General features: G+C 41.2%; 1 protein-coding gene across 3 annotated transcripts in view; it reads right to left on the bottom strand.

The window, feature by feature from the left end:
• ESRP1 (epithelial splicing regulatory protein 1) overlaps positions 1–15,809 on the bottom strand; it is a 59,421-nt gene that overhangs the window by 23,908 nt on the left and 19,704 nt on the right. For all 3 annotated transcript variants that reach the window (XM_075825922.1, XM_075825923.1, XM_075825924.1), the window contains exon 4: positions 13,792–13,906. In XM_075825922.1, coding sequence (XP_075682037.1) covers positions 13,792–13,906 — 115 coding nt within the window. The remainder of the gene's footprint in view (positions 1–13,791; positions 13,907–15,809) is intronic.

Genomic DNA, 15,809 nt, shown 5'->3' with positions numbered 1-15,809 from the left:
CAGATTATAGAAAAGTTCCGGCAATTACCCAATGACATCACATAGGACATCACAACACAATGAGCTAACCGTGAACAGCAAAGGAGAAACATTGAGCAGATCAGATACATTTCTGGACTGCCGGAAGCTGAACTTAGTTTATTGCCTCCCTCAAGGCACCAAAGATTCGACACATAAGATGGCAATATTATATATGGCAGGCTCGGAAACACATTTTGCATTGGGCCCAGGAGCTTGAAGCTAAACCTCTGGTCTCCCTCTAAAACTATAGTGCAGGTGACATAAGCAGGACGTGGCATGCAAGATCATGCAGAATCAACGCACAGTCATAGCCCATAAGTATATTGCTAAAAAAAAAATAAATAAAAAATTTGACCAAAATGCTTTAGCCACCAACGAAAGGCAAATTTGTCATAACTAAGCTGCACAAGATTTCAGGACACTGCTGCTTCTGCAGACACCTGCCTAAGGAGCCTAAAAGAGGAATATCAAAAGTGACACCAAAGGACAGAAAAAAAAAAAAGTTTGCACATCTGCTGACACCATAAAAAAAACAATTGGGTGGATCACAGGGATCCAATTACGCACTTAAACATTTTTCTCTTCAGGGAAAGGCGGTTGCAAGCTAGGCGGAGTGACTCACAGGAACAGCCAAGAAAACTGCACTCACCCTGCCACAAGGCATCCATAAACAAACCAAACTGGCTCAGCAGGCCTGACATATAGCACCTGTCATGTAGCTTACTGTGCTGTCCCTACCCAAATGTCTAAAATGTTAACCCATTAGACAAAACAAGATCACCTGTGGAGGCTCAAGACCATGTTCAGCCGCTATCACATAAAATACATTAGACTGCAGGTTTTTTATTTTAGTGAGTGTTACGGGCCTTGTAACTTCAAATCCATTTAGACTTTAAAGCTGCCCCTGATTGGTCAGAAATTAAAATGGCTGACTGACAAACTGAAACCATATGTTTCCATCGCCATTGATTTCAATCGATGGATCCAGTGCTAATGGTAGCGCAGTCGACTACACTATGGATTCCGTCAAAACAAGGGAACCCTTGCACAATGGAGACAAACGTTTGGGTCAGTCAGGGTCCCATTCCGACGGAAAGCTCAGACGGAACGGGACCCCGGCGCAAATTTGAACGAAGCCTTAAAATGGTTTCAGTCATGTCAATTACTAGGGGCTTGACGCATCAGGTTGCAAATTACTATTTCCTTACAATGACATATGACTTTAAAAAATAGTGACTAATTCTTTACACAGGTGGATGTACAAAGTCACATTCCGGACAGAGGCCTCCAGCCTGATCTCCGTAATACGGGATGGTCCTTTAGTAATTAGGACTGAACGCAACATCAGCATTAACACTACCGACGGTGACGCCTGCAGCTGCCAATGTGATTTGCCATTCACAACAAATATTCAGATGTTCAGAATTTTTTCACCTCCCGCGCGCACACACAATATACATCCAATATACTTTAGGCAATTAAAAAAGATATAGCATCTAGAACCTCTACACTACTTTAAAAAGGCAAACATTTCAGAGACCAATGACAAAGCAGTAATGATTATTTTTAAGAAAAAAAAAAAGTGAGCCCTTATAAGCAAAAGGCACCACATTCCCACACACCGGATACGCGGAATCTCAAGAAAAAAAAAACCCGCAGGAAAGGGGGGTGGGGTGTCACAAAAATCTGCACCAAATAGTGCGGTCTTCCTACTCATATTACAGAGTTTTTTCCCGCAGCGGTTTTACCTGCGGATCTAGTGTTAAACATTGGTTATAGCAAAGTATGTGCACCTGTGGACTTCCAGCTGTTTTTTTACAGAGTTTCTGCTGTAGAAACCGCACCTAAACAAATGTTGCAGAATTGATGCTGCCTATTGAAGTCTATGGGCCAAACACGCAGCATCTCCACACATGTCCCGTGGAATAAATTGACATACTGCAGAATTGAAAGTTGCACCTCAAAACACTTTCTGCACGACTCGTGTTATTTTGCCGCAGCGTGTGCATGAGACTTTCTAAATCTCACTTTTCTGCTGCTGCAAATGCTGTGTAATTTCTGCACAGAATTTAGTTGCGGAAGTTCCGCAGCGTTTACACTACGTAGGAACCTGGCCCAAGGGTTCAGTCACACGAGGTGGATTTGCTTTGGGTTTCCACAGCTAAGAAATAAGCCTGTGAGAAAAATATTTTGCAACAGATAAGAACTTTTTTCCCCACAGGCTAAGGCCTAATTCACACGAACGTGCAATACATCCGTGTGACGGCCGTTGTAACAACGGTCGTCACACTGACCTGTATAATTCAATGGGGCCGTTCACACGGCCGTTGTTTCAATGGAGAGAGTGAAGTGTCCGTGTTCTTGCATCACTCCATAGTCTAAAAAAAAAAAAAAAACAGACTATGGAGGTCTATAGAAGAAAAGCACAGCTACATGCATAACAGATTAAAAAAACCAAAAACAAAAACAGACTTGCTGCTATTTCGAAGAAATTGAGACAAAAATGTAAAAAATAAAAAACTTGCATTTTTTGGACGCAAATATCGCCAGGAAAAAAAAAATCTGTCTCTTAGAACCACTGTGTGTGAAGGGACCTTTACAATGACTTTTATTTGGAGTTTTTAAATTTGAAAAAGAAAAACCTCAATGAATGGAAAATCAAAACAGGAAAACAAAATGATCAAGCGTTCAGGGTTTAACCCCTTCCCTCTTTAGCCACTTTTGACCTTCCTGACAGAGCCTCATTTTTCAAATCTGACATGTTTCACTTTATGTGGTAATAACGTTGAAATGCTTTCACCTATCTGGGCGATTCTGAGATTGTTTTCTCGTGACACATTGGACTTTAAGATAGTGGTAAAATTTGGTCGATACATTCAGTATTTAATTGTGAAAAACACGAAAATATAGTGAAAAATTGCAAAAATTAGCATTTTTCTCAATTTAAATGTATCTGCTTGTAAGACAGGCAGTTATACCACACAAAATTGTTGCTAATTAACATCCCCCATATGTCTACTTTAGATTGGCATCGTTTTTTGAACATCCTTTTATTTTTCTATGACCTCACAAGGCTTAGAACTTTAGCAGCAATTTCTCACATTTTCAAGAAAATTTCAAAAGGCTATTTTTACAGGGGCCAGTTCAGTTGTGAAGTGGTTTTGAGGGCCTTATATATTAGAAACCCCCAAAAAGTCACCCCATTTTAAAAACTTCACCCCTCAAAGGATTCAAAACAGCATTTAGAAAATGTCTTAACCCTTTACACATTTCACAGGAATTAAAGCAAAGTAGAGGTGAAATTTACAAATTTCATATTTTTTTGCAGAAATAAATTTTTAATACAATTTTTTTTATAACACAGAAGGTTTTACCAGAGAAATGCAACTCAATATTTGTTGCCCAGTTTCTGCAGTTTTAGGAAATATCCCACATGTGGCCGTAGCGTGCTACTGGACTGAAGCACCGGCCTCAGAAGCAAAGGAGCACCTAGTGGATTTTGGGGCCTTATTTTTGTTAGAATATATTTTAGGCACCATGTCAGGTTTGAAGGGCTCTTGCGGTGCCAAAACAGTGAAAATCCCCCAAAAGTGACCCCATCTGGGAAACTAGACACCTCAAGGAAATTATCTAGGGCTAGCATTTTGACCGCACAGGTTTTTTACAGAAATTATTGGAAGTAGGCCGTGAAAATTAAAATCAACATTTCTTCAAAGAAAATGTAGGTTTAGCGATTTTTTTTTTCATTTCCACAAGGACTAAAGGAGAAAAAGCATCGCAAAATTTATAAAGCAATTTCTCCAGAGTAAAACACTACCCCACATGTGGTAATAAATGGATATTTGGACACACGGCAGGGCTTAGAAGGGAAAGAGCGCCGTTTGGCTTTTGGAGCTCAAATTTAGCAGGAATGGTTTGAGAGGCGATGTCACATTTACAAAGCCCCTGAGGGGACAAAACAGTGGAAACCCCCCACAAGTGACCCCATTTCAGAAACTACACCCATTGAGGAAATTATCTAGGGGTATAGTGAGCGTTTTGACCCCACAAGTTTTTTGCATAAATTATTGGAAGTAGGCTGTGAAAATGATAATCTAAATTTTTTCAAAGAAAATGTAGGTTTAGCTAATTTTTTCTCATTTCCAGAAGGACTGAAGGAGAAAAAGCACCACAAAATTTGTAAAGCAATTTCTCCCGAGTAAAACAATACCCCACATGTGGTAATAAACGGTTGTTTGGACACACGGCAGGGCTTAGAAGGGAAACCGCACTATTTGGCTTTTTGAGATCACATTTAGCAGGAATGGTTTGCGGAGGCCAGGTCACATTTGCAAAGCCCCTGAGGGGACAAAACAATGAAAACGCCCAAAAAGGGACTCCATTTAGGAAACTACACCTCTTGAGGAATTCATCTAGGGGTGTAGTAAGCATTTTGACCCCACAGACGTTTCATAGAATTTATTAGAATTAGGCAGTGAAAACAGTCCTTTTTCTTCAATAAGATGTAGCTTTAGCGCAAATTTTTTCATTTTCTCAACAAATAAAGGAAAAAAAAGAACCCAAAATTTGTAAAGCAATTTCTCCCGAGTACGGCAATACCCCATATGTGGTCATAAACTGCTGTTTGGGCAAACGGCAGGGCTCAGAAGGAAAGGACCGCAATTTGGAGTGCAGATGTTGCTGGATTGGTTTCTGGGCGCCTGTGGGCCCAAAACAGTGGAAACCCCCCAGAAGTGACCCCATTTTGGAAACGACACCCCTCAATGCATTTACCAAGGGGTGTAGTAAGCATTTTAACCCTGCAGGTGTTTTGTAGAAATTAGTGTTCACTCGATGTTGCAGAGTGAAAATGGGATTTTCTTCCATAGATATGCCAATATGTGGTGCCCGGCTTGTGCCACCATAACAAGACAGCCCTCTAATTATTATGCGGTGTTTCCCGGTTTTAGAAACACCCTACATGTGGCCCTAATCTTTTGCCTGGACATATGACAGGGCTCAGGAGTGAAGAGTACCATGCGGAGTGGAGGCCTAATTTGGCGATTTACAAAGTATTGGTTCACAACTGCAGAGGCTCAGATGTGAAATAATAAAAAGAAACCGCTGAGAAGTGACCCCATTATGGAAACTGCACCCCTCAAGGCATTTATTAAGAGGTGTAGTGAGGATTTTCACCCAACAGGTCTTTTCCATAAATGATTGCGCTGCAGATGGTGCAAATTAAAAATTTATATTTTTCCCTAGATATGCCATTCAGTGGCAAATATGTCATGCCAAGCTTATGACACTGGAGAGACACACCCCAAAAATTGTTAAAAGGGTTCTCCCGGGTATGACGATGCCATATATGTTGAAGGAAACTGCTGTTTGGGCACGCTGTAGGGTTCAGAGCCGAGGGAGCACCATTTGGCTTTTGGAGAGCGGATTTTGCTTGGTACTAAATTTGTTTGAGTATTGCTGGTGTTTTATAATGTGGGGGTACATGTAAGCGGGGCGGAGTATATAAGGGGCATAGTCAGGTGGTATGAAAAAAAATTAATAATCCATAGATGTGTGTTACGCTGTGAAGCAATCCTTTCTGCACAGGCCGGTGTCGCACTGATAAATGGTGTCATTTCTTATCCCCCTTTTGGTCCACACTCTGCACCTTTGTAGTTTGGGGAATTTTGCTGGGAAAGTGTTGTCCTGGTATAATACGGGCACCGTCGCTTCCAGCAGATATGTTTGGGCCCTCCCTTTCCTGGTTCCCTAATTTTAGGTCCTTGATAAATCGCCTCTTCAAACAGAAGAAATGTTCCCCTCGGGCACAACTGCATATTTTTTTATTTCCTGACTTATTGGAGCCATAACTAATTTTATTTTTCATAGACGTAGCGGTATGAGGGCTGGTTTGTTGCGGGATGAGCTGTAGTTATTATTGGTACCATTTTGCGGTACATGTGACTTTTTGATCACCTTTTATCCTATTTTTTGGGATGCCAGGTAAACAAAAAAATGCAATTCTGGCACAGCTTTTTTCGTTTTTTTTATACAGCGTTCACCATGCGTTATAAACTACATGTTACCTTTATTCTGTGGGTCAGTACGATTCTGGCGATACCTAATTTATAGCATTTTTTTATGTTTTACAACTTTTTTCACAATAAAATTACTTTTGTAAAAAGAATGTATTTTTTTTCTGTTGCAAAGTTGTGAGAACCATAACGTTTTAATTTTTTTGTCGACGGAGGTGTATGAGGGCTTGTTTTTTGCGGGACGAGCTATAGTTTTTATAGGTACCATTTTTGGATACGTGCGACTTTTTGATCACTTTATTCTAATATTTGTAGGGCAAAGTGACTAAAAAACAGAAACTCTGGTAACGTTTTTTACGTTTTTTTTTACGCTGTTCACCGCGTGCAATAAATAATACAATATTTTGATACCTCAGGTCGTTACGGTCGTGGCGATACCAAATACATATGGTTTATTATTATTTTTCAATAATAAAGGACTTGATAAGAGTGAAAGGGGGATTGTGTTTTATTTGATTACTTGAAACTTTTATTGTTTTCAAACTTTTATTTTTTGCACTTTTTTTTACACTTTTTTTACACTTTTCTTCAAGTCCCACTAGGGGACTTGAAGGTCCAACGGTCAGATTTTTTTTTTTCTAATACATTGCACTACCTATGTAGTGCAATGTATTAGATCTGTCAGTCATTCACTGACAGCAAGCCGATTAGGCTTCGCCTCCCGGCGGGGCCTAATAGGCTTCCGTAATGGCAGAGCAGGAGACCATTGTGTCTCCTGTTGCCATAACAGCAGTCGCCAGTCCCGATTGCCTGTCAGGGCTGGCGATCTGCTAGTAACCGCTACGATGCAGCAATCGCTTTCGATTGCTGCATCGAAGGGGTTAATGGCAGGGATCGGAGCTAGCTCCGGTTCCTGCCGTTACAGGTGGATGTCAGCTGTACATTACAGCTGACATCCACCACTGATGACGCCGGATCAGCTCCTGACCCGGCGCCATCTTGCCGGCAGCTACGGAGGCCGATCAGGCTCCGCCGCCGGGCGGATCTTGACCGGCTTCGGTGCTAGGCAGACCGGGAGGCCAGTATTAGGCCTCCGGTTGCCATTGCAGCCACCGGAACCCCGGCAATTTCATTGCTGGGGCTCCGATGAGCTGCAAACACCTTAAGTGCAGCGATCGCGTTTGAGCGCTGCACTTAAGGGGTTAATGGCGGGGATCGAAGCTAATTTCGGTCCCCGCCGTTACAGTCGGATGTCAGCTGTAAGATACAGCTGAGATCCGGTGATGATGGCACCGACTCAGTTTCTGAGCCGGTGCCAAACATTTGACATACATGTACGGCATTTTGCGGGAAGTCAATGCTTTCCATGACGTACATGTACGTCAAATGTCGGGAAGGGGTTAAGGATGGAAGACAAAAATGGAAAAACGAGATGATATCTTAGGAGTAGAGAAGCGACGTAGGGACTGCTGCACATTTTATTTGAGGAAGTCACCCGGAACACTTCTCAGCAGAACACGCACTGTGCAAACAGAGAACCAACACATCCGGGACGTGTGAACACGAAGCAAGTTAAACGGAAAGACACTACAAGTTATTTACATAAACTCTTAGAATCATAGGTAAAAGCAGATTCATTCACAAGCTTCTACTAGGACAAAAACACTACAAAAAGGCAACGAGCAAAATTAAAGTGAACACTCAAGCTGGATTTCAGGGTCATGTTCACCTAAACAAGGGGGTGCACAAACTTAGTGGTCTGGGAGATCTATTGGTTTCGCTTGAAGGGGCCATAATAATAAATGTACCCTAATTTGTAAATTTTTAAGTCCATATCACTGGAATGGGAATGGCCTCAAACACTTACCGGTCCTTTAGATAGATTAATTTTACATTTTATCTAATGGACCATTCCAGTGATGTAATATAATTGGGAAACCTATACTTTCTATACAGTGATCTTCATATTGCAATGTCAAATCCGCTGCTTCAAAGGCCAGCAAGATATTGTCGTGTATTAAAAGAGGCATGGCCTCGCGGGACAGGGATGTAATATTACCACTTTACAAAGCATTAGTGAGGCCTCATCTAGAATATGCAGTTCAGTTCTGGGCTCCAGTTCATAGAAAGGATGAAAAATACAAAGAAGAGCAACGAAGCTAATAAGGGGCATGGAGAATCTAAGTTATGAGGAAAGATTAAAAGAATTAAACCTATTTAGCCTAGAAAAAAAGACGACTAAGGGGGGGACATGATTAATTTATATAAATATATGAATGACACATACAAAAATATGGTAAAATCCTGTTCCATGTAAAACCCCCTAAAAAAACAAAAACAAAGGGGGCACTCACTCCGTCTGGAGAAAAAAAAAAGGTTCAATCTGTAGAGGCGACAAGCCTTCTTTACTGTGAATCTATGGAATAGCCACCGCAGGAGCCGTCACAGCAGGGACAGTAGATGGCTTTAATAAAGGGTTAGATAATTTCCTAGAACAAAAAAATATTAGCTCCTATGTGTAGAAATGTTTACCTCTCCTTTCCCATCCCTTGGTTGAACTTGATGGACATGTGTCTTTTCAACCGTACTATGTAACTATATAGTTATTAAGACTAGCACATCACCAGCATGAACAAGCATCATACGATGTACCACCATATCCTCCAAGATGGTGCAGGCTACTGAACACGGTCATGTTTTACCTGCAACTGGTCACCTCCACTTCTCTTTATAATCATGTCAGACAGATCCTGAAAGTATTTTTCCCCATCCGTCCACAGGTGAGATGTAAAGAAGTTACAGAATGGGGGGGGGGGGAGCAATAAACAAGGTGTCGAACTGCTGTAAAAACCATTGCATGCTACCAGTGTGATAGAAGGCAACAGACATCACCAGGTACACCGCCTAAATATTAGTGTCCCTACTACATCAAGCCCGTTTGCCCACCATCCCTGTCCTGCGTCCCCATACACTACAATAAGGCCCGTTGTACATAACGTTTGCGTTCTGCTCTCCCTTAGAGTATGTTCACAGTTTTTTCAGGTGTATTTCTGAGGGCAAACACCTTGAAGTACGCCTGGAACACTAGCGAAATGCCTACAAACAGCTTCCCATTGAATTCAATGGGAAATACACTGCGCTGTTCATATGAGGTATATTTTTACGCTGCTTAGGCTTTGTTCACGTGTTCTAGGGCTCCCTTCCGACGTAGCTGTCGGAATGGATCCCTGACAGACACAAACCATAGGTTTCAGTTTCCATCGCCATTAATTTTAATGGTGACTGATCCGGTGCCAATGGTTTCCGTTTGTCTCCGTTGTGCAAGGGTTCTGCAGTTTTGATGGAATCAATAGCGCAGTCAACTACAGCTTTCATTGGACATTTTTGTGGACAGAAAAACAAAAAACAAAAAAAAAAAAAACAAATGGAAGGACTTCCCTATTTTGAAGCAGGACACATGCAAACACCAACACCTCTAGCACAAATTGCCTGGTTGTAATTTCTGGTATAACAGTATATGACTAATGACTACACCAATGTCCCATATAAAATATTAGTACATGAAAGAAAAGGCCGATTGTCTATAGAGGTGTGAAAAACTGATCAGCTCCAGGGTAAATAGGTCCTGCAGTGACAACCTCTGCCAAAAGATAATAATTCACTAGGAGGCATAGTAAATATCATCATAAGGTGTGGATTTTTCTTGCACATTCTAAAAATCCATTTGAGATTATTACCAGCAGCTCAAAGTTGCTTCTTGCTTGGGGTGAAATATCTTCTAATTCCTTACCATGAACTTTTACATCCTCCTACAGCAGATAAAAGATCTTCCACTTGGAGTAGGGGAGCCACATCTGTTTACACTACATTATCACTACTGGATTATATGAATTATATGCTGGCCATACACCTAAAATAGAAGTCTTCCCCCAACCTCCACAAACAGGTTTACCCCAATATAGAGGAGGGAGAGGCCAGTCTCCGCTACACTTCTGAAAAAAACTTATTTCCTGGCCTAAAAAAAAAAAAAGGAAGATCCAGCATTATGGCTTCTTGCCCCTCATTTTTCTTCGGGAATTGGCGAGAACCCAACAATGCACACCAGTGTCCGCGGTTAACTAGATGTTAAGATCTGAGGGTCCTTTTACACCGGCCAATACAGGGCGTAAAAATGAGCGCCAATCAAGGAGACCGCTCGTTTGGCACTCGTTTTCAGCTTTCACAAGGAGCTATGATCAGGAATGTATGGGGATGATCGATCATTACTCAGATCGCTCATCCTCGAGAGATTGTTACAACGATCACTCGTCCCCATGCATTTCCATCATGTCAGGAAGAGGTGCTGCCGACAATGTTTTGTGCTGTATAAACGATACGATCAGCCAATGAATGTGTTTGCTCGTTAATCGCTGCCCTGCTCACATGAACGCTTGTTTGCTCGATCATTGGCCTATGTAAAAGGGCCTCAAGTCTAAGAAGCTTTACCAAAGATAAAACAAAATTGGGAAGTGAAAACAAAAAAAACATTTAGAATATTTCAAAACCATGTAATTCAAAGACTACTCATCCAGCACAAGTCTATTCATTCTTTCATTGAGACCCTTGATATCTTCTAGGATTTCCAATTTGCCATACACACCATATGGAGATTATTCCCAACAACTAAAATACCAAGTCCACTCCACAAGAAATACCTCAGCTATTGTACAGAAAGAGGATCACAACACTCCAATAAGATGGATATTCGAGCTCTAGTAGGAAACCATGAATTATGGACTGTCCCTGCGCCATACACAAACCCAACACTAGTCCAGAGCAGGTGTCTGGTCACCATAGGGTCCTTTGACTAATACAGAGGTTGTCATGCCATAAGGAGGACAGAACAGAAGGATCTAAAAACCAGTTGGTAAGGGAACATTGGTGTCCGTGTACCACTTTATTATTTCACTTGGCAAGTTAACAACAACTTGGAGAGTTACAAGTAAAGGAATATTGTGTGAAGTCTTGACTGATCTTTAGAACAGGCTATGAAGAAACCTCCTGGTAGCAGCAGATCAATGCCAAAAACTGGTATGTCAAAAATAATTTTCTTTTGAGACCGGCCTTTTTAAACATGACATTTCAAGCTAAAAAAAATAAAAATAAAAAATTCACCAGAGAGGACAACATCCATAACCCAGAGGTCTGAACTTACACACAAGTTACATTTATTTGGTACAAACCATGGTATTGTATACCCCAGAGGCATAGAGAAGGGGTGGTCCTCCCAGGTTGATCTTCTCCCCTTTGCATTTGGGTGGAGAGAACCTGTGCCAGACTCCCGCCCCCCCCCCCCTCCAGAGGAATTACATTGATTGCAAACAGAGTGGGAAATAGTCCCTAGGGTCATGGAAAGAGGCAGTAAATGGCAGGCCCTTTTATTAGGATGGAGGATGACTAAATTGGGGGGGCCCAAATTTGTCTAGGCTATGGGAGCCCTCTCTTCTATGTAGGTCATTGGCATAAGTGTTAGCTTTAGTGCAATCTTTAGGGAACGGTCACGTATACAATTCAGAAAATTTATTTTAAAAAAAAACCACAACAACAAATCTAAAATAAAAATAAAAAACTCCAATAGTGACCAGTTTAATCCCCCGCCACTGCCCCATTGGCCACAGTCGGTCTTTGTGGACTTCCCTGCATCGATTATGTGCTGTTCTTGCATGTGACCGCTGCAGCAATTTACTGGCTATCGGCGGTCTAGTGCAGTACATGTTAGAAACACTGCCGAGGCCAAGGATTGGCTGCAGCGACCACGTGCAACAGGACATCGCTGCAGGGAAGTCAACAAATACCGACGGGGGACTAAGAGCGGCGGCGCGGGGGTGGGGGTAAAGTAAAGACCATGCTCCGTTCTATCACATTTTTAGCTCTTCGGAAAAAAAAATTCAATTCTGGACAAGCCATTTAACTTCAGTAACATTACCTTGGTAATGGTCATTTACACAATTCACTGATATATTTGTGTAGGCTCGCCAGGGTGAACAATTTCATGGACATATAAAAACACAAAGGAGAAGAAAAATAAATAAATAAACCATACCTGTGCAGGACAAAGAACACGGATATAGCACATGACAAGAATCAATAGAGGAGTGTCCGGGTAAAACTCCTATTACAGGCGGAGAACACTGCAGCAACACTTTCCAGATTATAAGAGCAAATAGAATATTTGATAAAATATTTTTGCTACCTTTGATAGAAATGACCAGGTCATTTGTAGAAATTCAATTGTGGGACGGATATGCAGGAGGGGAAAACCTCTGGCTCAGACCTTCCATGTTGTGGAAGAAGGTAACACGGCGGTCTTCGTTAAATTTACTATTTATAGTCGAAGAAGCTGAGACTTGTTTGTTTGTTATTTCTGATGCATTTGTACTGTAATTCATTAAGATTCTACACTGACTTGTTGATAATGTATGAATGTTGTTTTTTTTCCTTTTAGTGGATTATATAGTGCAAATGTCTTTTTTTTGTTATATTGAAAACTTAAAAACCGAATTAGAAAAAAAAAAAAGTTATTACTATCGTTATTTAATTATTTTCTATACTTTCTATTTCTTTTTCACGTTTGGTTAAACTTTTTATTCAGTATACTACAATACTACTAAAGATAATAATCCGAAAAAAAATCTGTTACAGAAACATACATATGTTAAAGTAAAAGAAAAAAAAGGCTTTTTTTCAGTTCCTACTTTATGTAATCCATTTATTAATACTATTAAATGAAATTACAAAAAAAAAATAAAAAAAAAAAATAAGAAATTGAAATTACCAGGTCACCAAATGTTACTTGCAGATTCGGAATAAATGTTAAAAAAAAAAAAAAAAAAGTTTTGACCTGAGATGACGGCTGGAAGGGCAATGGTGCGAAACACATACCAGGGCACAGACTGCCATATGCAATTCCATACAGTGCAAGGACGCTATACATATTATAAACATTTGTTTAGCAAGAAGGCTCTATCTGCAGACATTACATTATTCTGGAATTATTAAGATATGCCATCCGCTATGCACTGGACTTTTAACATATTGCTGTTCTCTTACATGGCAGATGAGCTTTTAAAATAGTTGTCTCACCAGTCAACCCTTTTAATCTGAGACCCCAAGGGCATAGCTGATATTTTGGGAAAGATTTATCCGTTGCTGTGCAAAAGTAGTATTGCAGGATGGCCACACAAGACAGCTCGAGTCTGCCGGAGTGCCCCCTGCTATGACATCCATATGCCCTAATAAGGCCACCTAAATGGGGTTGTCTATCCTGAGACTTTATGGCATGTTCACAGGATAGATGCAGATGCAGGTCCCACCTTGGTCTCAGTCTGACGAGGGGGTCGCTGTGCTACGATGTTTCAGTAATTTCCGTTCACTTCTATGGGAGTTACGGAACCACGTAGCTTGGCTGTTTTCGTACTCCCGACCCACTCGTCAGACAGTGGCTGAAGTGCAGAGCAAATAGGATGGGTTTTGGGGGGCTCCGTTCTACAGATGGGTGCGGGTTCCAGGTGAGACATTTATATCCGCAGGATATGTGAAATGTCCATCCAAGATTGGAAAACCCCTTTAAGCAACCAGAACCCTGGGGCGACTGCAACCTCTGCAGCAACTGGGTGTGAAGTCAATTCCCCACTCATTGCCTGGTCATCCATTCCATATGATCAACCTTTGTCCATTTTTTAAAAATTTTTTTTAAATAAAAGATAAAAAAGGATACAACTTGCAATCGCTGTGACATCAAGTTCACTTGTTTCACCAAATCCTGGGCAGCATTTCATAAATTCTTTCCTCAAGTCAAAGAAGGAGTAAAAACACTCAGGAAGAAGTACATTCTGTTAGGAATAAATAGCAGGGGAAAAAAAACAAAAGAATATAAACTTTCAGAAAATGTACAAAATTTTGTGACATTTGATGTATTTCATCTTACAATCCTTACGCCAATAGGTTTCATTGAGGTATCATGTATGGCCATATTAAATGAACATTAAAAGCTAAAGTTGATCTAATCTCCAATTGTTGGATGTAATCTGGTTCCCAGTTATCGGCCATTTCCGATTGAGAAGATTCGGACTCTAGGACTCTTCGATAGGATTACGGACAGGAAGCCCAAAAAAAAAAAAACTGTCTGCCCCATGATTACCTTGAACTTTTATTAGATGTTAGATTTCATCTTGGTGGTGCTTACCAGTGCATGCGTGACAAATGACAGATCTATGATGCGGTTCGTTCCGCTCATCAGACCTGCAGGATTTGTGATTGTAACACAGATGCAAAAATCTATTCACACAAGGGTTGTCTGCCTCGTGAGCTAAAGCGCTTAGTAGACCACTACAGCAAAACTATTTTCTATGCATTTTCTGGCGGTGAGGAAAACTGCATGTGGTTTTGCTGCAGTTTGACCGTGCTGTGAACTACTGCTACATGTGAATACAGTCTTATGTAGAAATACAACATGGCACTGAGGAGCAGGTAGAAGGTCCCCAACTTAGGTTTCAAAACTCTGCAAAATCAGTGTGCGAAGTTTTGAAAAACTTTTTGAATACGGCTGCTCACACAACCGTCATGGCTTCTGTTGGAACCACGACAGGTGTTTAAAGGATACATTTTTCAAACCGATCCCATTACATTTTGACAGATCACCCGGACATAATAAAAATCTATCAGGTTTCTGCTGGGTTTCCAGTGTTATTACCGGCAACAATACGGAAAGCCTGACTAAACAAAACCCTGAAAAAGAGCCCAATGACAACATTCATAACTACAATCCTACAACTGGTTGGAACGTCACAGTCAAACAGAAAATCCTTGTGCACACATTGTGTAACAATAAACCATCTTTGTCCAACTGAACGTGGCTTATGTTTACACAAACAAGGTAAGAATACTTTATAGTGAACTGTACACACCGGACATGGAGGATCTCATGGAAAAAGGGCAGACAAACAATTTCCAAACTTTAATGGGAGGAAAAAAATAAAATCTGTAATCTTAGTGATTGCTACAGGAAATCATCCACTTTTTTGGCTACTTTAGTTTTTATACAGGAGACCTGAAGTGTTCCGATTCAGCCGTGTAAGGAGCCCTTGCTCAGGCGCACATACCTACATACATACCTGTAAGGCACCATAGTAAGGAGCAATGGGAACTCGTTAACTGCTGAATAGCAATGCTTCTAGATGAGAGTACCTCTGCAATATCGCATGCTTTTGGTCTGTCCAATTCATACACCGATCCATATGACATCCAAGGAATATGGGTGTCCAGACAGAGCCATAGACTGCTATAAGTGGCTTATTAAATGTGTTGTCCCTGATTTTAAAAAAAATCACCTGCATGCTGGGGACCCCACTGATCCCGAGAATGGGGGTTTTAAAACCCCAGACCCCCCCTCACTGCCCATTATTGAAAGGAGAATCTGTCAAATCTGCGGTTGCCGTTCCATTCAAAGTCTAATAATGGCTCAAATAAGAGAGCATTGTGTACTTGGCTGTTTCTGTAGTTCACATCAATTGTGAATGGAGAGGCAGAACGCACCCTCGACCACCCCTCCATTCAACATCCTGCTCGCTGCGGTCAAGCAGTGAGAGGGAACAAGGGGTTCGCAACCCCGTTCTCATGTTCGGTGAGGGTCCCAGTGGTGGGGCCACCAGCAAGCATGCAATTATCACTGATCCGGTGTATAGGTGATCGTATTAAAGGGGTTGTCCCAGAATCAAAAAAGTACAACTCTGAGGT

This window comes from Rhinoderma darwinii, chromosome 5, assembly GCF_050947455.1.
Source record: "Rhinoderma darwinii isolate aRhiDar2 chromosome 5, aRhiDar2.hap1, whole genome shotgun sequence".
NCBI lineage: Eukaryota > Metazoa > Chordata > Amphibia > Anura > Rhinodermatidae > Rhinoderma > Rhinoderma darwinii.
This window is presented reverse-complemented; position numbering and strand designations above follow the sequence as displayed.